This window comes from Amphiura filiformis, chromosome 8 (genome assembly GCF_039555335.1).
Source record: "Amphiura filiformis chromosome 8, Afil_fr2py, whole genome shotgun sequence".
In the NCBI taxonomy this organism is placed as follows: domain Eukaryota; kingdom Metazoa; phylum Echinodermata; class Ophiuroidea; order Amphilepidida; family Amphiuridae; genus Amphiura; species Amphiura filiformis.
The window spans coordinates 12560177-12584552 of record NC_092635.1 but is presented as its reverse complement, the minus strand read 5'-3'; the positions used below and the strand labels follow the sequence as shown (position 1 = coordinate 12584552).

Sequence of the window (24376 nt, the reverse complement as noted above, 5' to 3'; positions counted from 1 at the left end):
TGAGGTAGTTTACGAAGGATCCTTCGGTGACATAGTAAAATGTGCAATCAAGACTGGATTGAAACGCAGGACGGTGTCAGTAGCATATCTTGAAGGTAAAACACTAAACACCTCAACAAAAAATTGGAAAGTTTTTCCAAGCATCTATATTTCTCAGATTATTTGTGTCATGTTCATATCGTGTTGCATATCAAAGTATAGCTACATTATTCCCGTTTTACAATGACATCACATTTGAAACAATCACATTTTTCACGCATGAGTACACGTCTTGTGAATGTAGTGGGGTCTCAAACAGAATGTGCCAAATTGACCATTATTATGTGCAGCAAGCTGCAATTCCATATCTTCACAATCTGGGACCTAATGCAATCCTCTAAGATGACAACGCTTGCCCCACAGAGCCAGGGTAGTCAACATGGTTAACGACTACCTACCGAATATAAGAGTAGAGAGAATGGAATGGCCTGCCATCATCCCAGACCTCAAACCGATTGAACACTTGTGGGACCAGCTTTGTCGTGCTGTGCGTGCCAGAGTGGCCAATGTAACCACATTGAATGGCCTGCAACGAATCCTGGTTGAAGAATGGAATGCCATCCCAACATGTGACCAGGCTTGTGAGCAACACGAGGAGGAGGTGTTGTGGCTGTGTATGGTTTTTACACCCGCTATTGTGGCTAGTGTTGTTTGAGCACAGAATAATGGTCAATTTGGCAAATTCTGTTTGAGACCCCATTATATTTACAAGACGTGTACAGCCGTGAAAAAGGTAATTGTTTCAAATGTGGTGACATTGTAAAGGGGAATACTATAGCTATTTATTGATATGAAAGACTATTATGAACATGTCACAAATAATCTGAGATAGAGATGCTTAAAAAAACTTTCCAAACGTTTGTTGATGAGTTTATACACCGATTTGTTTTTTTTCACCCAATCTGTCACCTCTGACATCAATCTGGAATAATGAAGCGAAAACAATTCACCAAGGCTTGAACAGGGCACCTGTCTCATACGTTATGACTCCATCAAACTTATTCTAATACCTCTTTAAAAATGATGCATGTGACTATCTTATAGCTGTAAAAGCCTCTGTTTTTGTATTTATATATCTCTAATATAGGACTAAATACATCGTCATATTTTCACTGTTGTGTAAATTATTGTCGTTGACAGGAGAGGCGTCTATGTCATCTAGAGACTCGTTTCATACTGAACTAGACCTGATGAAGACAATCGGACGGCATCGAAACATTTGTAGCCTTATAGCAACTAGCTACAACAAAAGTAACTTACTCATTTTAGTTTATATGTATTTTGCATACGTTGTACAATTCGGTAGTTCTATTAAGCAGTTATATTATGAAGAAAACAATTACATGTATGATTTTGATTTAAACTTTTGATCCAAACACAAAGAAATAATTCCTACCTCGGAATTTTCAGATGGTACTCCATCTTTCATCAGCGAGTGAGTGACTGTATCTGGTCGCGATTTTCTAGACCTTTGACCTGATAACAGACTCGTAGAATCCTGAAAGTTTGAACCGGCCCCGTTTTTGTTGAGAGGTGGTTGGCTGGATTTGATGTGAACTGTTTCTTTGACTCCACGTTTGAACCACCTGCTGTCTCTGTCGAGTATGCGGACTTTACCCGAGTTCACAAAATGTCCCGAAGACTCGATGTGAATGTGGTTTGAGACCTCTGATGCTGTACTACTGTGTTCATTAAAACGTGTTTTCAGAGAGCGTTCAGTTTCGCCAATATAGGCTTCTTTGCACTGTCCGGTACCGGTAGTAGTTTTGCCCTGGCACGGGATGTAGTATACCGGACCTGTAATGTCCTTCTTATCTGTCTTATCCTTGGGGGACACAAGAATTTGTCTAGCGTGCGAGTGGGTTTGAAGAATATGCTAACGCCATAGTTGCTAAATGTCCTTCTAATTAGCTTCAGAGGTACTTTTGATGTAAGGGAGCACTACGAGTGACCTTTATTTGGGCGTTTATCACCCACATCGCTCGTTTTGGAGTCTTTGGTTGAGCGGCTTTATCGAGTGCCCAGTTTGGATACCCACATTTCGCTAAAGCGTTGTTCACATGCGGTTTCTCGTCTCGAATTACACTTTACTGTGCTGCTGGCTTTATAAAGAATTCTATTACCCCACGACCCATTATTCAAAATCGCGCACTGTGATTTGTTGAAACGCGTCACGTGACAGACCATTAATTAGCGATAAAGTGTCAAGGGCAACGAACTTTATGTTCTTCTATCATCACAGCGCACAGCAGAGCGCACAACACACCTGCTTATGTAGGGGAGAATGGAATGTCAGGGGTGTGTTATTGTATGTGCATACCTGCTTATAGGGGATAATGGAATGTTAGGTTGTGTTATTGGAATGTCCATGCGCTTTGGCTACGCGTATGCGCTCCACCTTGAGGTAAACAACTTGAAATATTTGGGCAAAAAATTTGATATTTTCTCTTTAAATCGCACTATTTTGTGGTAATAGAATAGAAATAAAGGGTGCAGCATTATCCTTTACACGCAAATAATGTGTCCTCGGCAGTAAAAACGTTTAAATAATGGGTTCGGCTGCGCCTCACCCATTATTTACGTTTTTACTGCCTCGGACACATTATTTTCGTGTAAAGGATCATGCATTACCCTTTATTTCTTAATCATTGAATTACACTTTTAAAGTACTACTGGCATTATAAAGCATCAATGAATTATACTTTACTAAAGTGTGTTGCTGGCATTATAAAGCATCAATGAATTATACTTAAGTGTGCTCCTGGCATTAGTGCGCAACTGGCATTATAAAGGATATTTATTACAGCCTTCATTTTAAATAAAATAAAATTGTAAAAATCATATCTAGATATTGATATTTAATTCTATTTTCTGTTTAAACACGTATGAACCTTGCCAGACGAATCCTTGTACGTGGCATTTGACTTTGGAAGCAACGGAGACTTGCGTTCCTTCCTTCGGAGGCACAGATTACCGTCGGAAAGAACCAACATAAGCAGTCTTTCTCCGGCAAGGCTACTTCATTTGGCTATGGATGTAGCCAAGGGACTGGATTATCTGTCTTCTATAAAGGTCAGCATGTTTTAACCACTTTACAGGAGCTAGTGAACTCATACACTGGCCAAAAGTATTGCAAAATCTAAAAAAAAAAAAAAAAACAAGTTAAGAATTTGTTTTATGTAAATTGTATTGACATTTATCCAATATCCTGTCGATTTCATCGGAATGTTTTTTGCATGGAATAAACACGATGAGACTAATCAATGGGGTGGAGTTATTTCCTGTGGTGACATCGTGCGCTGTATTCCAGTGCTAATAATGGCAGAAAATGGAAATCCGTTTGAACGCAGAGACGAAGAAACGGTAGTCCACAAAATGTTCAAAATGCCAAACAGTTTGGTTTCTACTTTTCGCTTATAAGTGAAAATAATAGTCAAGGATTCGAGACGTCTTGCAAGGATTGGTGGACTCTGGAATTTCAACTGCAATAAGTGGCAACTCCGTGTTTAAAAACAACGCAATGATTACAATAGACAATAGGGCATTTCATTCTCTCAGTCCCAGTTTCCACCCGAAAGATCCACGAACCATTCACATGATACCTTGCACAAACCAATAAACCATTTGGTGAACATCGTAAAGTTTATATGGATATTTTGTAGACTACAGTTTCTTCGTCTCTTTATTCAAACCGATCACCGGGTCTTACTTATTTTATGCAAATAACATTGCCATCTACTTCGTAATGTGAATTCTACAAGGTATTGGATGAATATCCAACTAATACCATGTTAAAGCTTATAGATGAAAAGGGTGCATTAAATTTTCTTGACCTGTGGTTCATTTGTCATAGGTAAAGAAATTAACTTTCAATATATGTGTGTTTGGTGTTTCAGACAGTTCACAAAAATTTAAGAGCTAAGAATGTCATAGTTTGCAATGGATTAATTGCAAAGGTTGCAGGAATAGGACTCACTAAACAAGAACATACCAAGTCCTGGATGGTAAGAAGTAGTACACTCATATAATAATACTTGAATACCGGTAATATATTGTCAATCTTAATGCGTTATGTTCGCATTATTTTCGAGATTGCGATTTTGCGAACGCTAACTTCAACTCGATTTCTATTGACAATATTAATTCACAGTATGAGTAGATTTCTTTTTAATTTTTGCGATTGATATATAAAAACTAAAGAGCAGTCAGTATTTAGTATCTGTGTCAATGGTTGCAAGGCGCCGGGTTCCATTTGGTGGAGCTTCCTGGGTGATAGAGCAGGCACTGAAAAGTCAGATATGACGTTGTTGCCTGTTTGCTGCATGCTCCACATTCACAGACTGGCATTGAAACGCTATACCTCGTAGTCACCTATGCTCGTCCGGAGTGGTCAGATTATGGATAGCTTGTATCTGGTGTTGAGAGTTTGCTGTGTAATAATGGAGTCGAGGCTGACACCAGTCTTGTGAATTCTTGATCTGGGGACTCTTGATAGCTATCGATCAAGTGGATTTGAACTTGCGTTCGCGTTTAAATTATGATCGTCGGTACTTTTTAAATGATTTTTGCCCTCTTTGACCTGTGATAAAAATGGGGAATTTTTTGGGTAGTCTTGGCCACAGCACGTACAATCTTGTCTCATTCCTAGCTTTTTTGTATTTAATTAAAACATGTTAAAGCCAAACCTTATCATTGCTTATAGATCCAATTAATATATGCAGTAAGACGAAAGCGTTTCAAATTATCTGCATTCCTTGTATTTCAGCACTACAGCAAACAGATTTCATTCAGATGGGCAGCGATTGAATCTTGGTCTCAAAACGTATATTCAAGTAAAAGCGATGTGTAAGTTTAACACCATTATGAATTAAGTTTTATAGTGGGCTACACTGTATGGTATGGTGAGGTATAAAATAGTATCATTGGCTTAGGAAGATTTTCAACATGGGGCTGAAACCTTTGGGGGCAACGCAACCACCTCGGAGTCAGAAAATCTTGCAAATTATAGGTCACAAACACTCACTTTCCCCATATGTTATCACAATTTTTTAACTTCATCTAGGGTTATGGGGGGGCTGGGGCTGAAAACCCCCGCACCAAAATTATTAAGGAGGCTGAGCCCCCCTGGCCCCCGGTTTCTAAGCCTACGGGTATCATTATGATTTGCTAATTAAAGTAGCTTCTATTATATACTTTGGTACATGCAAACAGAGCCAATTGATTAACCATACCCTACAAAAGGCCAGTGGCGTAGCCAGGTTTTCGGAACCGGGGGAGGAGGCACAAACTTGTTAATGTTCCAACGGAAATTTTTGTGTTGTGAATTGTTGACCCACATATTTTGTTGTCCGGTGCACTCAAGAATATAAAAAGTAGAAGCATGTTTATCTACTAATCTAAGGACTTAAACAGATTATAGTGGGGAAAACATGAAATATGTAATTGTTTCTTCACAGTGCATGCAGATACAGTTCACACAAAATTATTGTCTATTGTTGATCAACATTTTTTGCCAAGGTCCGCTGTTTACCGACGACCTAAGATGAACCGACGGTCATGATGGGCGGGGGGAACCGGCCTCGCAAAAGGCCATATAAAGCTACTGCACCAAGGAACTGCGAGCGCAATTATCCCACGTGATGCGAGTGCGTCATCATGGAAAGCACATGGGTACGGAAAGCATGCCCGGCCAAGGTACTCCATGTGGCGTGCTATATTGCCGTTTGTGAGTCTGGAACCCAAAAGGTTCTCCTCATCTTCTTTCTTCCTTCCTTCTTTCCCTTTCCTCCGCCAAAATGCCAGGGTTATTGGCAATATATTATAAAAACATTTCAAAGACTTCCAAAAGAAAGTATGTACAGATGTAACAGGTTACAAGCCAAAGAAGTACAGTTATCGGGAATACTACTCAAAACAAATTGCAAAATGTTAACCCCTGCATGGCCTAAGATTCTTCATACGTGTATATTTATTAAAGATGATTTTCAATAATGTTATTTTATATATATAACCGCTTGCTTGCAGATGGTCGTTTGGAGTGGTACTGTGGGAAATAGCTACATTAGGTAAGAATGCGGTTTTAATACATTAAAATTCAATTGGCAACTGCATTGGAAGAGGTACCCAAGTACACAAATTAAATTTGTATAGCAAATTTTGTATTTTGAAGTTATATTTTGCCGAACAAGAAACTTGGGTTGGTTAACAATTATTTTGTTTAAGTCTACATCTATGTTTGAAACATGTATGTTAGTGATTTGTAAAAACATCAATACACCTTTCTTCAACTGTACAGTCTTTAACTTTTTAACTAATTATGCATATAATTATCGAAAATGTTTGCAAACAATGTCATAAACAGTGGCAATCAGTTCCTTCAAAATAATTGAACTTAAGTTTATTGATCGTACAAAAGTCAAGAAAATGGGTACAAAAAGGAGACTAATGAGCCTACATGTATTTAAAGGCTGCATTCCCACTCATTTGTCGAGATGTTGTTTGATGTATATAGAATTGGCTTCATTATTAAGTAAATACAAACTATAGATGACGCTATTTATCCTAAATCATATTTCTTTATTTGCAAGGGTTAGGTGATTAATAGTGCCATTAAAACAGCTGGAATAGGTGAAACAAGCAACAAGGAAATTTTATGAACACATTTTATCAAACAATAAAAGGAATTATTTGTATTAAAAGCTTGAAAGAGTAGTTTCCAGTAACTAAATAGCGCCACCAAATTTGTCATTAACAGATACATTTTATATCCAAAAAACTTGAAAAATACTATAAAAGTGAATAAATTTGTAAAAGAGGGTAAATAATAGTTGAGAATGACTCAAAAGCATCTGTATATATTAGCATGATATCACTTTTAGCTGTTTAAGCCTGAAATTTGGTTGTACATGATAAACTAATAAATGATCCCATCAAACAACCGTGGAGAGCGGACCGATGACGATTGATTTTTGTAATTTTTATCGTTTAGCAACTGATTGAAATTAAATTTTTTAGAGACTCCATCGTGGTTCTTTTACAGGTGGGACTCCATATCACGCTGTTAGTAATATCAATGTACTACAACAGCGATTAATGGATGGACACAGGCTAAACAAACCACGAAATTGTACTGAGGAAATGCAAGTATTCATCTAATAACTAGCAAGCAAACTCCTCAACGAAAGTTTTGAATGTTTTTTCAAGCATCTTTATCTCAGCTTATTTGTGACATGTTCATAATTATCTTGTTGCATGACAGCAAATTTATTACCCTTTACAATGAACAATGACACCACTTTTTAAACAATCACATTTTTCACGGATCTTCCGTATCTTCGCAATCTGGGATTTCCAAGATGACAACGCTCGCCCCCACACAGCTAGGGTAATCAACGACTACCTACTGAATATTTGACCTCAGATGACCCCTTCCTAAAATTTGGCTCTAAATGTTGACTGTACCCACCAAGTTTCATGCCCATCCGACAGTTTTTCTTAATTTGACCTCAGATGACCCCTGGTGACCCCGAAATAACATTCCAAAAAAGTTGATTGTACCCACTAAGTTTCATACCCATGATACTTTTTACTAACCACTTACCAAAACAAAACAAACTGTATCGCGTCAAGATGCACCCACCCACCAAGTTTGAGGAACGTGCGACCCCTACTATCCGAGAAAATAGGCGGACAAACAGATGGATGGACAGACGTTGTGTATTATTATATAGATTGAAGCTTAAGGGATCTAAAATGAGTTTATTGCGTTTCGACAGTATTTTTTGTGGGACATGAGAGCACCTCAGACCTATCGAATTGCATTCTGAATACGAAGCATGTCTTTCTGATATCAAATTATTTTCATTTTTTGAAAATTACAATATAATTTAAATTTTATGACAAATTATAAAAATTTGATATTTTTCAAATTTTGATATATAACAGTCCTCGAAGTAAATTATATAAATCTAATGATATATTCTTAAAGTGTATGTAGCAGGAAGGAAAAGCCGACAGTAAATTGAAAATTTTGACCTTTCATATTGAAGATATGGATTTTTTTCCCAAAAAGACCTAATATTTTTTTGGTGTTTTGGGGAAAAAAATCCATATCTTCAATACGAAAGGTCAAATTTTTAATTGATCGTCGGCTTTTCATCCCACCTACATACACTTTAAGTATAAATCATCAGATTTATAAAGTTTACTTCAAGTACTGTTAAATAACAAAAATATCAATTTTTAATGATTTGCCATAAAATGTGTATTAAATTGCGAATTTCAAAAAATCAAAATTATTTGATATCAGAATGACATTCTTCGTATTCGGAATGCAATTCGATATGTCTGATGTGCTCTAATGTCCCCAAATAAATACTGTCCAAACGTTCATACCCCAGCCCTTAAATGGTCAAATATGGTTTGAATTGGAACATAAATCGCGCGAAGCGAGCCTAAATTTTAACTTTTTGAAAGCTGTAATGGTCAAATATGAGATTAATCTCATCAAAATCACATGCACACAGGCATTTCTCCTCTCTTTTTCTTTTGATACCGGAAGACGCGCGCCCGTTTTAAAAGGGCTGTATACGCCAAGTGATCAGCTTGGTCGTGCTATGCGCCCGGGGGGGGGGGGCACTCAACTGAAATTTTGGTAGGGGTGTGCGGCGCGGAGCTAAGAACTGATTTTCGGGCAAAATAGGGGCTTGAAGAACTGAAATTTGGGCCAAATTATAGGCTGTTGAGCTAAAAATTTCTAAAATTTTGCCAAATTTGAGCTTAAAGAGCTACAATTGTCAGAGTTTGAGGCTCAAAGAACTGGAGCAGATTCAAATGTGGGGCTTAAGGAACTGCCGGAGAGCCTGAAAAAGGGACCCTTGACCGCCGCACATACCCGTACCACCTTAACATGTGAGTGCCCCCCCGGGGCTATGCGTGCCAGAGTAGCCAATACAACCACATCAAATGACCTGTGACGAATCCTGCCTGGATGAAGATTGAAATGCCATCCCACAGCAACGTGTGACCAGGTAGGTGAGCAGCATGAGGAGAAGGTACCAGACTGTTGTGGCTGCATATGGTTTTTCCACCCACTATTGAGGATAGTGACAGGTGTTGTTTGAGCACAGAATAACGGTCAATTTGGCATCTTCTGTTTGAGACCTCATATTCACAAGATGTGTACTCGGCCGTGAAAAAGGCGATTGTTTCAAATGGGATGTCATTGAAACGGGAAATAACTTAGCTATCCATTGATATGAAACACGATATAAACATGCCACAAATAATCTGAGATATAGATTTTGTTGAGGAGTTTAGAATAAATTGTAACATTTACTGATGAGGACGCCCTCAATTTTTTTCCAACTGATTTTTTGCGATAGTAAATGTAAATAAACCTACATTAACTCCCCGACATAACTTGGCACAGCTACTAGTTATAACACACCCTCTGGCCCATTTTCAAGAAGTTATTTTTGAGATATGAGTAATAATGAACATTAATTTATAGTACATAGTAATGTTGTACATTATAGATTTCAATTCATTGCAAATTGAAAAAGTATTTATTTTGTTCTACGTCGTATATTCAAAATGGGTCAAATGTATTACAAAAATAATTACAATATATAAGAAAGAATATAAAAGAATTTAATATATATAAAGTAAATATAGGCAATTGACCACTTTGTCGCTAAATTTTCACACAAAATTTATTGTAGCTTTTCTAAGGAACGTCCGATTTTTATCAAATTTGAAGCAAAATAAAGATTACATTTCAGGTATTAAATAAAAAAAATCTTATGTTATCATTTGTACACGTACCTGTTCAACGATGTATTTCCCTGAATGTTGACCTGTCATAACCACTTTACAAATTTGTTATTTAATCATTTATATGTCATTACAATCATTTGAACTTTAGCTATAACTTGATGCTGTTTTGTTGGCAAGACAGTCCCGAAGACAGACCAACCTTCAGTGATTTGCTGCATGATTTGTCCCGGATGACAGAAGCTAAAAATACACCATACCAGGTATAAAAGTAGCACATAATTCGTCGTAGAAGTAATGATGTAACAGGATTAACTACCATAGCAATAGGTTAAAACAATTTTTGAATATGAAGAGCTTATTTATAAACCTGTTAAGTCCACAACCACAAGTTTCTCGTTTACATGTGTAATACAATCATCGTTTATACTTTGACAAGTTTGACATTAGCAAAAATTAATTGTACCATCAACAAGATATCATTTACCACAACAAAGCTGGTTAAGAATATGCATACTATTGTTGTCATTTGGGAATCAAAGACCTCACACAGGATTGTTACTAGGCGTCCATCCACTGTTTGCTTTGTAATGGTGCATCCAACTGAAATCATAATTAATACCTATACGCTGGCGAAGTTACGTAATAATCGGATTAACTACCATAGCAATAGGTGAAAACAATTTTTGAATATACCGCGCTGCACTGAAACTTTCACGCGGTACCTCTGCATTGAACCATATCATGCTGATCACTTGCACCTGTAAGAGTAATATCTTTGAAAAGACCAGCATTGTGTTCAATCTATGATAGCTTATGATTACAGACATACACAAGTGATTAGTTCAACCTGTTTGTAGTGCAGCGCGATATGTTCAAAATTGTTTTCACCTATTGCTATGGTAGTTAATCCGATTTATTACGCAACTTCGCCAGCGTATAGCATCACAACCCATAGCAATATCGCACAGGTAAATCAGACACATGTGTGTGTGGGGGTGTGTGTGTGTGTGTGTGGACTTAACACGGTTTGGAAATAAGCTCTTCATATATCGCCATTCACTACAAGCAAGTTGCACTCATCACCTGTGTATGTCTGCAATCATAGCTTGAATACAATACCGCTCTTTTCAAAGATACTAATCTTACAAGTGCGAGTGAACGTACTAGTGCAGTGCGATATATTCAAAAATTGTTTTAGCCCATTGCTATAGTAGTTAATCCTTATACATCATCACTTCTACGGCGAAATATCATCATGTTATCATTTACTGTTATTCGTTTGCAGAGACATCGCAATATGATGCATTTGTTCGACCTGGAAAGATGTTAAAACTACTCATGAGCTCCGTGGTAATTTGGATGCCAGTCGTTATAAAAAGCGCACACAATCCAGTGGTCGCTAGTCATTATTCAAAAGATTTCTAATGAGTATTTTCTTTTAAATTTTCTACCCATATCAAAATATCTCAAGAAATAATGTTGGTATTTACTCCGAATTTAAATTGTGCCGCTATAAATGTTATTTTGCTTTGTGTCTTACAGATGTTTGTGACTTACAAACAGGATGAGGGATTTCTTCACGCTATCATAGACCCAGAGCACGAGGAGGATTGAGATGATATTATGATATTCTAGTTAAATTCCACACATCCTTTATGGAGGATATGGCCTTAATCTCCAACACAGCTAGTGTAGATTTCAAATGGAGTCATTCATGTTATATCTTCCACAGGGGGAGTATGGATTTAAACTGAAAAAGCCCATTGTGCTCAAGAAAAGGTTCATTTAGGAACTTGTTGCATTCTATCATCTATGCTCAGCTGTATGCTTACTTGCTGATGAATTGAATGGGACTCTGTAATGGTAATACATGCAATTATTATGCGTAACTAGTAAGGCAAAATTCAATCATTTTGCCTGGAAATTAAACACTGCATTTTTGCTAGAAGAGCCCGAAAGCAACTACTTTGGAAACGACATGAGTATTTGGCATGTTTGGAAAACATAAATTCTGAATTCTGAGAAAATTGCGTTTAAAGAAAATAGCAATATCGAAGAAGTTAAGAATTGAAAGTTTCTTATGTTATATTATACTATGACGGGATAACTTATTAATATTAATTATATAATTTGCAAATTGATTATTCACAGAAAATGACGTTTCACCATTATTGTCACATATGTCGCAGATTATGTCAGTATGTCATGCGCAATTTCAGATCGCTTGTGCGAGGACACGCCAGTATATGATGGCATTTTTATTTGATCAAAGCATATTTATTCTAACATACTGATGGATATGTCGATTTTGTCTAACTTTATAGACATTTCATACACTCTTAGATAGCGCGAACCAATCAGAGCAATCGTTAGAAAAATCATGCATTGATTGTGTATATTGTGCACTCCGCGTACTACGCGCAGTGCTTGCACACGCGTTCATTTTTGGGCGGGTTGATGCATTTATATTTGGTTCTTTTTTCCAATATATTTAGTGATAATTTTGTTATAAAAACAGCAAAAATCACGTGTTTTTTTCTTCTCATGTATGAAATAGGTTAATGAACGCGTATTACTTGTTGCTCGAGAGATTTTCGGGGCTCGTGCATTAGACGCATCAACATCAGCGCGCGTGCATTATTTTGTCTAATTTCACTCCCAAGAAGTAATACGCGTTCATTAACCTATAAGTGTCTGAGATTTCTTGCTCGGTGTATCTGTAAAGCTTGATGCTTAAAACCTTTGAAGCAAATTTCAAAAATGTCATATGTCACTATAAATACCAAAGAAGATTTTCACAGCATTCCAGAATGCACCATGTGGTGTACATGCTCCTTATGTGACATTTTTTTCAGCCATACCAAATCATGACATATCTTTTACCATACACCTATGCGCCAGGAAAGGATTTGTTCTTTTATATGCAAATAACCAATTTTACCCTTTCATAGATTTTGACATCTATCAGGAACTACCCTTCTGTTATGATAGCCTTCCGAAATCTACATGCTGAAGGTTGCGGCCTACATACATCAGGCGAGGCTGATGTCCGTGTCAAAAAATTACTGGTTCACATCATTCATTTCCGAATTCATAACCCTATTTTGTCTTACTTGCACGAGCTCTTTATTTTTGAACACTAGTAATGAGTACATGAGACCCTTTACTCTTGAATACATCCAAACCCTAAGAGCCACAGTAATATTGCTAATGTAAAGCCCTCCTTTGTGTTTATATTCTTCAATGGGAACTGCATCAGGAGTATGATATTTTGCAAAATCATGGGACATTGAGGTGATGTGATGATCTTCTTTCGTTGATTTGTTATGAACAATAATTTTATGTTCTGCAACCATGTCCTTCCAAATTTTGCGTGCTCAAAGAAGAGTGAACATTACACAGATGAATGACCATTAAAGGAGAGAAGAGTGTTTGTTGCCTCATAATCACAACTTTAAAATGTTGTTTTATTGTGATGAAAAATTAATTGTATTTAGAGAAACAACAGGTGTTTGGAATGTGTACGTCATATATGTACATTATTGCAGTTTCAGTGGAACGCCGATTTTCATAAATAAATTAAAACCAAAATATAATTGAAATTTTTGTCTCCATATGGCGGAGACTAAGTACTATTATAAATCGAAAACTAACTCGCTGACGTGTAAAATTGTATGTTGCTCTGTGTGGGCGTTATTGGGTTATTGAAACTTTACCTCTCCTTTCAACTGAAAATAAGAAAGTTTACCATTTGTGAACGATTTGATATTATACAGCCTGTATTTGTGGCAATTAGAGTATACCGTTGTGACATGATGCTTACATCAAGGTCAGGGGCGCAGTCTTAGCTCTCAAATGCTAAGGGCTGTAAATGTAAATCAATGATAGCTGATGTTGATGCATCTAATGTATTCCTCCCTTCGGGGCTCCTGCATTAGACGCATCAACATCAGTGATGCATTAGTTTGCCAACAAGTAATATGCCCTCTTTCTAATTCCCTAGTAAAAGTGGCACAATTGTGATTTTATCCTTTCGTTGTTAACTAAACATATCTTGAGATTAAAACAAGCAAATTGAACAGAACAAACGGAGCTAAGAGCTACCCAGCAAACACAAAACGTTTTCGACATCATTCGCAAAAGGTTATAAAAGGTTGTCAGAAAACGTTTAAACGTCGGGTTATATAAAGGGTATATTAAGAGTATAAAACGTTTTCATAACCTGAAAAACATTTTTTGATACTCTACTGCTCAGCAAACAAAAATGTTTTACAGAAAACGTTTAAATGTCGGGTTATATAAATGGTATAAAAACGTTTTAATAACATTCCAAAAACATTCTTGAAAACTTGATACAAAACTTTCTAAACAGAATGTTATTTTTGGGTTGAAAAAATATTTTGCGAAAAATGTTTGCCCAAAATATTTTCAATAACGTTTTAAAAACGTTTTCATGACCTTTATATAACCTGACATTTAAATGTTATTAAAAGGTTTTGAAAAAACATTTTAAGAACATTTCTGTGTTTGCTGGGTTCAAATATTTCAACATAATGTTATTTAAGTATTGACACAATATTTTTTACCTAAACCAAAAGCCAAAATATAACTTATTTAAAACGTTTTTAAAACGTTTTTGTGTTTGCTAGGTAAGACCGTGACGTTGAGACAGGCTGTATAATACACAAATAGTGGTACAGAGAGAGAGATAGAGAGAGATCATCGTTTGAATGACAAATTAATTGTTTAACTTTTTCTGTTCATTTGAGGATGAGATTATCCATAAAAAACACATGAATTATTAAATTTCTATTTACAGAAAGGCCCATTAAATTGAATTTGCGCAATTTTTATACATTTCCAGCATGTTGTATCAGTCATCCCACCTACGCATGGGCAGATTATTGTTGGATTTGCATTAGTTATTATCGTACTAGCTCTCACATGTGTCCGGTCATTATATTTTAATTTGTTTCATTTTGGAGATAATTAATGTCATTTGTAATAACTGCTTTTTTATTTTCACAATTTTTGCGGAAAAAATTTGCTTCACTTCAAGTCCTAAAGTTGTTAAAGTTCAAAGACGTCCCATTTCCATCCAAGTTTAAAGCACACAGCAAGTCTCAGATTTTACCAAAAGCAGGCCCAAGACCTGTTGTTTATTACTGTTCAAAATTAGCCATATACACCATGTACTTTTGCTGTGCTTGGACGTTTTAAACACATGCCTTTGCTGTAATTTAAAAGGCCCGCCTTTTTGCGTGATTTGGCAGTGTCCCTAGTCTATAGATTTTATGCTAATGATGTTACGTAATCAAGCATATTATATCATTTGCACATATTATGTGGATTGAAAGACAAAGGTACAGTCTTTATGGGATCATAAAGAAATTCCATCCAAATATTCAATATATGGGGTCAAAGGTCAGCTCCATATGGAAAGGTTTCTATACAAACACGATTCTGTAATAAACCATCATGCGCACAGTTTCCACCTCGATACACCTGATTACACATTTTCGTCCCAAGAGCTTCCAAGCAGAGAACAACAAGCAGCGAATCTCTCCACCACGGCCTTTGATTACACTACACGGTTGAGTGCATAGCAATGTAGGAGCTGTGAAGCTTCTAGCTAAAAATGGGCCTCTTTGATTGGTTTTTGTCGAAACCTCAAGTGTTCCCTTCATCTAATCAGAATTTTATTTTATATCAAACGAAAGCTAACACTTCCCCCTAAAAACACTTTTAGTCACTAGGTCAATAGATAACACAATTCAATGTTATAGCAAGGCGAATGTGGAAAATCTGTTGAAAACTACCTATCCAAGCATTTTTTGACCAAAATGTAGGTTTTAAAAGTCAAAACCTCAAGTGTTCCTTACAATAATTTTATGTCATTAAATGAAAAAGCACACTTATATTGTCCATAAAGTCACTAGAATGAGCAATGGTCAATTCTCGTTAAGTTGCAAATCTTGTGCAAAAAGTTTTCGCCTGTTTTGTCATACGGTTGTAAATTCAATGAACACTGACCCACACTCGTAATGTTGCAAAATTATTTGTTTGCTCAACTTCGCTCCATATATTTTTAATTATTCTTTTGCACCCAAAAAAGAAGTGTTCACATTACTTTTTTCTTTCCCTATTTTGTTAAGAAAGACTTTTGTTGCAAAGATATTACTGGTTATTTCCCAATTAAATGTCATTAACTTAGATTCTTTTGTATATTGTATATACACAGACCATGGCTGGCTGTGAAAACCTACTTTTAATTTAATCTAATGAATGAAAGACACCGTTTTGGTCATACAAGTCTGAAATATATATAATACAGGGTGAGTCAAAAAACACAATAGAGAAAAGAATCCATTTTTCTTTAAGAACCGAGTTGAACCTTTTAGGTTTTAAAACATTTTATAAATAACATATCCATTAGTGATCTTGTGTGAAAAAATCAAGGAATTAGCATTTACCGTTTTGTTTTTATGACACATTTTATAGCGATACCCAATTTTAATGTTTGTCCAAGAGATATCTAAAATTTGAATGTCAGCCCACTCTGTGTAAGGTAGATTTGGAACAACTTAACCTCATTGGCATTGAAATAAAATGGAGCACCCAAAGTGTTAATTGTCCTCGGTCTTGTTTAAGGAGAAGAAACATTATTTGTTGTTATTTTCATTTTCCCTTTATGTTTATTCTCTATCAAAAACATAAATTTGTAGGCGGGTTTTTCAAGTGTCGAAATGAAATGCGCGCAAATTGAAGTGGAGTGAATTACAAAATATCCAGTAAGTTGGACATATTGTGGTTAAGAAACTGGAGTTAGACTCGAGTGAGGTATGAACAGGAAAAAAAAGAAATTAAAGTAACACAAAAATCAACCTTATTTAAGTTATAGTCAGTTTCAAAACTGGTGCCTTTATCGTGCATTGTGTGCTCTCATTCAAAATACATGGTACCTTGTGGACAAATATTGAAATTGGGTATCACAGCAAAAAATTAAACGGTAGTAGCAGATCACTTCATTGTTTCACAGAAGGTGACTATTGAGTGTGGCATTTATAAAAACTTTCAATAATGGGAAAGTTCAACTTGGTTCTTACATAAATATTGATTCTTTGCTCTATTGCACTTTTTTTGACTTACCATGTACCTCTTTTAGCCCACTCTTTGTAATAAAATGTCTTACCCCTGCTAATGATACAAATATTGTTCCAAATAAACTTCATCTCCTCAGCAGGCCTCGAAATAAGAAAAAAAATCCCTTGCCTTTGAAATTTCAAGGGTCCTCACTCCTCACCAATTTTCAAGGGTCCGACCACATACCCTAAATTGCCTTTGAAATTTCTAGGGTCCTTACTAATTTTCAAGGGTTCAACTATTATGAAGTATTATATGTTGGTGTAGACTATAGAAACAATAACTAGCAATACCTAATGCGTGTGCACTAACATTATAGCAGTAGAAAATTGAAAACACATGTTGAAAACTTAATGGGAAACTAAAATGAAATTGTACTCAGGGAGCTGGACGTATTATGTGAACCAGATTTTCCCGTGGACTGTGGAACAACAATACTAGCCTTTTCTGCTCTTTGCTTGGTTCAATTTTTACGGGTCATGCGGACCCGTACCGTAGGAATTTTGCGGGTCCGCGCCTACTTTCACGGGTATTTGACGCAAGGACGAGTCTTACTTCGAACGCTGCGCCCCATACACTTGATCTTTGTCCCGAGTACTTTTTGTTGACAATACCGTGATCAATCAATTCTCGCGTTTCACAATACGATGCGCCTCCAGCGGTCGCTGGGTCGAGGCCAAAATACGCAGTGCATCATGGGAAAATGAGTCAATATCCAAAGCCCGCGTAATACGAAATACAATACAGAAACATGCATCATTGTGGGTTTAAATGTCATTATAATGATGTTACATGCGAATGCACACTAAAACAACAATTTACAACAGAACAAACGGTATTTGAGAGCTAAGACTACGCCCTTGACGTTGATGTAAGCATCATGTCACAATGATATTTTCTTATTGCCAAAGAGGGCGCTTTTCACGTGCACAATATTTTTTGAAACAGGCTGCAGTAGATCCATTTTCTATCAGGGAATCCTTTGTGGAGCTGTTTTCAACATATTTATTATCACACTTGCGTGAAAATTCAATAGCAGCTAGAACGGCGATGTCGACTCTGGAGTCGAAAATTTGACTGCCAAAAGCAACCGCTGGCGGCGCATCGTATTGTGAAACGCGAGAATTGCCCTACCATTCTCCAGTGACATTTAAACAAAATCTGATGTTAATCCATCAATCCCGGTGCTCTTACAATTGAAGACCTGAGCGCAAGAAGATCGTAAGTCCACTTGGCCCCTCAACATGTATAAACTAAAGTTACGTATAGTTTCTTAGGGTTTTGTAATGTTTAATACATGTTCCAGGGTGAAAACATCATGAAAGGTTGTGAAAGATTTGTTTTGGCCCCCGAACTTGATTACAAATTCATGAATTTTTACACACCAGACGTTAAAGCTTAACTTATGTGGACAATTATGGACTTCGACCAAAATTGAGGGCGCACTCTCCCGATGCCCCTTTAAGTGCAGAAATACATAAAACATTCAGGTTGAAATGGGTGGAGCTATGAATGTCAATTACCGTTATTATGAGGTACTTTACCATCGATTCTCCTAAAAAAGGCGGTGCAATAATAGTTCATATTCTTTAAGACGCTCGTAGGCCTATATACATTTTATAAATGTTGACATTTTTGCAAGCCAATTAGTAGTTATCAGCAAGTGAAAAGATTATTAAAGCTTGCTAATCGACTTAATTGTCACTCTGTTGGGAATGAAAGCACTTGGTTGGCAGCATACAGTGTAGTACAGGAGCGGGTTAATTTCAAAGTCACACTAGTTAACATGGTTAAAGACCCATTCAGTGATCCCAGCGCAAATGTAGAAAAATTAAAATTGTACATAAATTGCTTAAAAGTGAAGGATAGGTCATTCAAATTGTCATATGGTATTTTTTAGATGACAAATTTGGCAAAAAACAAAGAAAACAACAGTACTAACGAAGTTGAAGTCCCAAATACATGTAGCTAATTACAGATTCGTGTAAAATGTCTTGTTTTATACACGGCTTTCGGCTGAACCACTCGCAGGCCTTTAATGGGCCTTTAAATTCATAATGGTTAATAATATTGTGTTATGAAATGAAAACATTTGGTGGTAATTGGAGTTAATTGCAAATCACGCAGCAAAACGAAGCAAAAATATAATAATTGTTTTGGCAGGTTCATCCCATTGCAATCCATATCTGTGTAATGTTAAATGCGCCGATTATAGAGTAAATGTGTAAGCCCAGCATCATGAGTCTGAGTGACCAAAATGCTTCGCCCACTCAGTGTCTGTTAGCTTTGTGTACGGTGAATTTTACAAAGCTCAATCTTGGTATCTGTCGCATTTAAATGTATCGCCGTGCTTTAATTTAATTTGTTGATTTCCATAATTTGTTAGACACGGGCTTCCAAACTTTGTCCGTTGGTGTAGGATGTGTTTACTTTTCTCTGGTAACGATGTAAAGCAAAACTAGTCGTTCAGCGCTAAAATTGAAATAAAAACAAATAAAGTAAATGTATATTAGAAAACCTATTAAATGTGAAAATATTAAACAGAAATACGATAATTGATTTTTCTTGCCTAATGATTCATTGGATCACATCACATGTTTACTCATCAGTGTGAGATATCTCTGATCATGGCCATAATTGATTAAACCTGTTCCACTTTTCAGAGCGAATATACATTTAATAACTTTACAGTTGTCTTTATGAGCAACTTGCCACGAAAGCAAATGCTTCAATTCCCTGTAGAAGTGATGTAATAAATCGGATCAGCTACCATAGCAATAGATGAATACAATTTTGAATATCGCCATGCACTACAAGCAGGTTACACTCATCACCATTGTATGTCTGAAATCATAGCTACCCAGCAAACACAAAACGTTTTCGACATGATTCGCAAAAGGTTATAAAAGGTTGTCAGAAAACGTTTAAATGTCGGGTTATATAAAGGGTATATTAAGAGTATAAAACATTTTCATAACCTTAAAAAACTTTTTTTGATAATCTACTGCTCAGCAAACAAAAATGTTTTACAGAAAACGTTTAAATGTCGGGTTATATAAAGGGTATAAAATCGTTTTAATAACATTCCAAAAGCATTCTTGAAAACTTGATACAAAACATTCTAAACAGAATGTTATTTTGGGGTTGAAAAAATATTTTGCGAAAAATGTTTGCCCAAAATATTTGCAATAACGTTTTATAAAACATTTTAAGAACATTTCTGTGTTTGCTGAGTGCAAATATTTTAACATAATGTTATTTAAGTGTTGACAAAATATTTTGCAAAAAATGTTTGCAAAAATAGTTTACAATAACATTTTTGAAAACCCGACATTTTAATGTTATTAAAACGTTTTTATGTAAACCAAAAGCCAAAATATAACTTATTAACAACGTTTTTAAAACGTTTTTGTGTTTGCTGGGATAAGTGCAACTTTCAAAATCCGACTTGAAGCCACTCAAGCGCCCATAACTCGACCAAATGATATCATAGAGCAACGAAAGAGGTATCAAAATGCGCAGGAGCAAGCTGCGCTTTATATACATTCAATAAGTTTTTGCTATATATTTCAGTTCCCGATATATCTGACCATCTATAATCATTTCGATACTTTCTGGGTTGCGTTTATTACATGTAGATATGTGGGTGGGTGTGGAGGTAGGTAGGTGGTTCTAATCGCAAAAAGCTGTTTTGCTAACGGCTAGTTCCTGTAGAATTACGGGAAATTTCGAGATGCGGGCGTCCGTTAACAGTCTTGTAGTTAGAGAAATTACCTTGACGACCAAGTCAAATTCAATACAATGGATAAGTGATATTTTTTCCTAATGCTATTTTTAAATTGTATATTTGTTTGTTACAACCTGTATTTCTGGCACCCCATCTTGGCTTTAGAGACATGGGTGTAGCCCGTTCATGAACGGGGGATACAACCGTAAATATAGATATACACTAGATGACCGGCACCCCTTGGATTTGGACAAGCTAGCTGGGGGAATGGCGGCTATATGCAAATTATGAGATTGATGTTATACGTTATACATTTCTTTCCGAGCCCTTAAGAACATCCACTGTCCACCCCTTCACTTACTGTAATATGCTCCAATGAAAAGGACTGCACTATGTGAAGGAATAGAATCAGGCAAAGAATCAAGATCAACAGGTTCATATATGGCATCAAATTTGCTAGCAAATTAATATTGTAAACATCAGCAATATACTTTGGATCAGCAATTACATCATTATCAACAGTAAAACAAGTATTTTCAGAACACGTTTTGGAAGAAGCAACATATGACCAAATTTGTTTAGGATTACTCTTAACATTTTCAGAAATGTCATGTATAATGATTTATTATGTATAATTTCTATGACCCATTCTAATTGCAGCTTTCAATTTATTACTACAGTCCTAAAATTGAAATTCAACAGGAGATTTACTCACTTTAGACCTTTTATACAACATCTTTTCTTTATACATAATTTATTTTTCCTTATTGATCATCATTTCTTACCGGTCGTTTTTGTTATCTACAGTTCGCCCTTTAAAAGTAAACTTCGACGATTGCGGTGCCAAAATTCTTGCCACCAGCTGCCATCGATTTTGCGGCGGTTTAATTCCGTGGTTTTTTTTTATAATCGTGTGGTTGAGCGGTGCCTGAAAACCGGAGGAATAGCGGCACTGAACTGCCTTGGATACAAGCGACTTGCTCCCGGATATCCGGATGATCCTTCCTGTATAACTTGCGCGCAGAGTGCGTAAAAATTTACATTTCTAATTTGGTCCAAATCAAGGTAAATTTTGACCTTAAATGGTCTCACAATGACTAATTTCTTGTACATTTTACTATGGTTGTCACATAATTATCCTGGGGAGGAGTTCCTAAAAAGTTTGTAAGGGATGTGTCACGCAGACTTTCTCTTTACTTATATTTTACTTGTTTTGCAACCCATCAGTATACCAATTTGTCACAAAGAGCACACAAAAATCACCCAAAAAGTACCCACATTTGCCAAATGTTGTGGCACGTCCCTGTACACCTTCAACTAGAATCCTCCCATTAAATATATTAACCACACATACGCACAAGTACCCCAACACAAATATTATATCAACTAGTAATAGTTGGAATATAGTGGAATAAGTTACTTGTACCATACCTGGTGATTTTACTGCCTAGTACCACTCTGTTTAGAGTGGAGTCAAAACCCATGTACCACTCCCATGTACCACTCCAGACATAACGAGTCACATGGGAGATTACTTGTTCCACCCTCTAGTATAAACTTCAAAAATAAACAGACCCACCCAAAGAGTGGTCCTACTCCAGACATAACATGTGACATGGTAGACTACTAATGTACCATCCTCATATTCCAGGTGTGCCCAGAGAATGGTCTTTTTACAAGGGTTCCATGTGGGTGTATACTAGTACTTTTAGGACACAACCATGACCTCAGTATGTTTGTAAACATAGATTGTCAACAGACAGCATTTAGTGTAATAAATAACAGGTGTTGGCCAGACAGTGGTCTCTTTTTCCATGTATCACTCTGCCTTGGTACAAGAGACCACTTGGCCAACATTCCACTCGTTACACTAAAGGCTGTATGTTGACAATCTATGTTATGCCACAAACATGCTGAGGTCATGGTTGTGTCCTAAAAGTATACACACATGTGGAACCCTTGTTGTGAGGTTACATAATGTTGTCTGGAAAATTTTAATTGAAAAAAGGACCACTCCCTGGGCACACCTGTTATGAGGATGTTACAAGTAGTCTACCATGTCACATGTTTATATGTCTGGAGTAGGACCACTCTTTGGGTGGGTCTGTTTACTTTTTGAAGTTTATACTAGAGGGTTGGACAAGTAATCTCCCATGTGACTCGTTATGTCTGGAGTAGGACATGTAAGTAAAACATGGGTTTTGACTCCACTCTAGACAGAGTGGTACTAGGCAATAAAATCACCAAGTATTTGTTTATTTTACTCACTTTCAAGAAAAAACACAGAATTGCCACAAAGGTGGATGCACTTAGAGTTTTAATATGTCTTTACCATGAATACTGCTGTAGAGAATGTGATTATTATAAAAACAGCCATCTGCGTTAGGCAAATTCTTTGCCAGGCTCCTCGTTAAGATTGCTAATCGTTTTCATCAGTACCAATTTACGCACAATAAGTTTTAATTTAAATATTACAATTGCTTGCACATATGGCGCATATTGTTCACTTTTTTTATTATAATCATTATTGTTATTATTATTTTAGTTTTATTTTGATTATTCATGATTATAATGATTAAATATAAGCTTCAATATAGAGAAGTTTTAAAACTTTAACCTCATTATAATAGTAAATCCACTCTCCACCACCAACACAACCACTATTGCCCTCCCATCATTGAAATGACACTACCATCACTATCACCAACACCAACAGCAAAACAACTACAAATTGGGTAAATGTCTCATTTAAGACATACCGTCACGATATGTTAATTAGGGTTATGGGTTACTAACCTTAATCCTTACCCTAACCTTACCCCTAACCTTAATAACCGTAATCAACGACCCTAATTAACATAACGTGATGGTCTGTATTAAAGGTGTATTTCGTAATCCTATCATCCTCTTTTTATGACATATTTCAGCAGCTATCCACGAAGAAAGCTTATTCCCAAAAGTTCAGTTGATTCCGATTTTGCGTTTGCGAGTTATGCATGATTATGTATATTACACTGCTCCATAGGCCACTGTTGTAATTTCGTTCTGGTATACCAGAACGAAAATCAAATTTGGCGATATTTTTGCTAAACAAATTAATCTGAAAGAAATATTTGGTACATAAACATTATGTAGCCAGAGGTATCCAGTAGTATAAAAATCTCAAATTTTTTGGAGAAAAGTAGGGGGATGAGGCTGTGGATCACGAAATGCCCTTTTAAATGAAACATCTCCCGCAAATTGACGTATGCCAGTATTATTGAGGTGAATGCGCAGTTCACAGTAGTCTTTATACAGGGTTTACTATTTCGTTATAAAATAAAAGTTAATTCTAATTTTGACACTACTATTACAAATAGTCATTCCCACGTCAAATTAGTAGAATTTCTTCGAAAAACAAATTCCACAGATGCCTGATAGAACATGACTGTTACCCGTTTCCTGTCTGCGCTGACCAATTGGGGGGGGGGGCGCTTTGCATTCGTATTAAACGGCAAAATTCGCTCAATAACGCCGGCTTTATTTAGCAAACGTAGTCGAGTATTACTTATTCATAACCGATCGATAATAGCTTGCCTCACTTTCTAATTCGCAAACCAGCGGAATTGTCATAGATTAGCGTTGCTAATAGAAATCCGCGAATTCAGTGTCACCTCCTTAATCTGATCATTGCCTGCTGTGACTTCAAAA

At 36.3% G+C, this 24376-nt stretch overlaps 1 protein-coding gene across 1 annotated transcript; it reads left to right on the top strand.

The window, feature by feature from the left end:
* The first annotated feature begins 418 nt into the window (after window positions 1-418).
* On the top strand, window positions 419-7194 carry LOC140158357 (fibroblast growth factor receptor 3-like). The gene is made up of 7 exons (XM_072181449.1): window positions 419-504; window positions 1127-1290; window positions 2939-3111; window positions 3936-4043; window positions 4805-4884; window positions 6064-6104; window positions 7079-7194. The coding sequence occupies exons 1-7, from the start codon at window positions 419-421 to the stop codon at window positions 7192-7194; spliced, it is 768 nt and encodes a 255-aa protein (XP_072037550.1).
* The last annotated feature ends 17182 nt before the right edge of the window (window positions 7195-24376 follow it).

Bases quoted from the DNA above. Each gene is read 5' to 3' on its own strand.
- LOC140158357 (XM_072181449.1), top strand. From the start codon at position 419: ATGGTTAACGACTACCTACCGAATATAAGAGTAGAGAGAATGGAATGG. The intron at 1,291-2,938 runs GTAACTTACTCA...GAACCTTGCCAG, and splicing joins AGCAACTAGCTACAACAAAA to ACGAATCCTTGTACGTGGCA. The intron at 4,885-6,063 runs GTAAGTTTAACA...GCTTGCTTGCAG, and splicing joins TATTCAAGTAAAAGCGATGT to ATGGTCGTTTGGAGTGGTAC.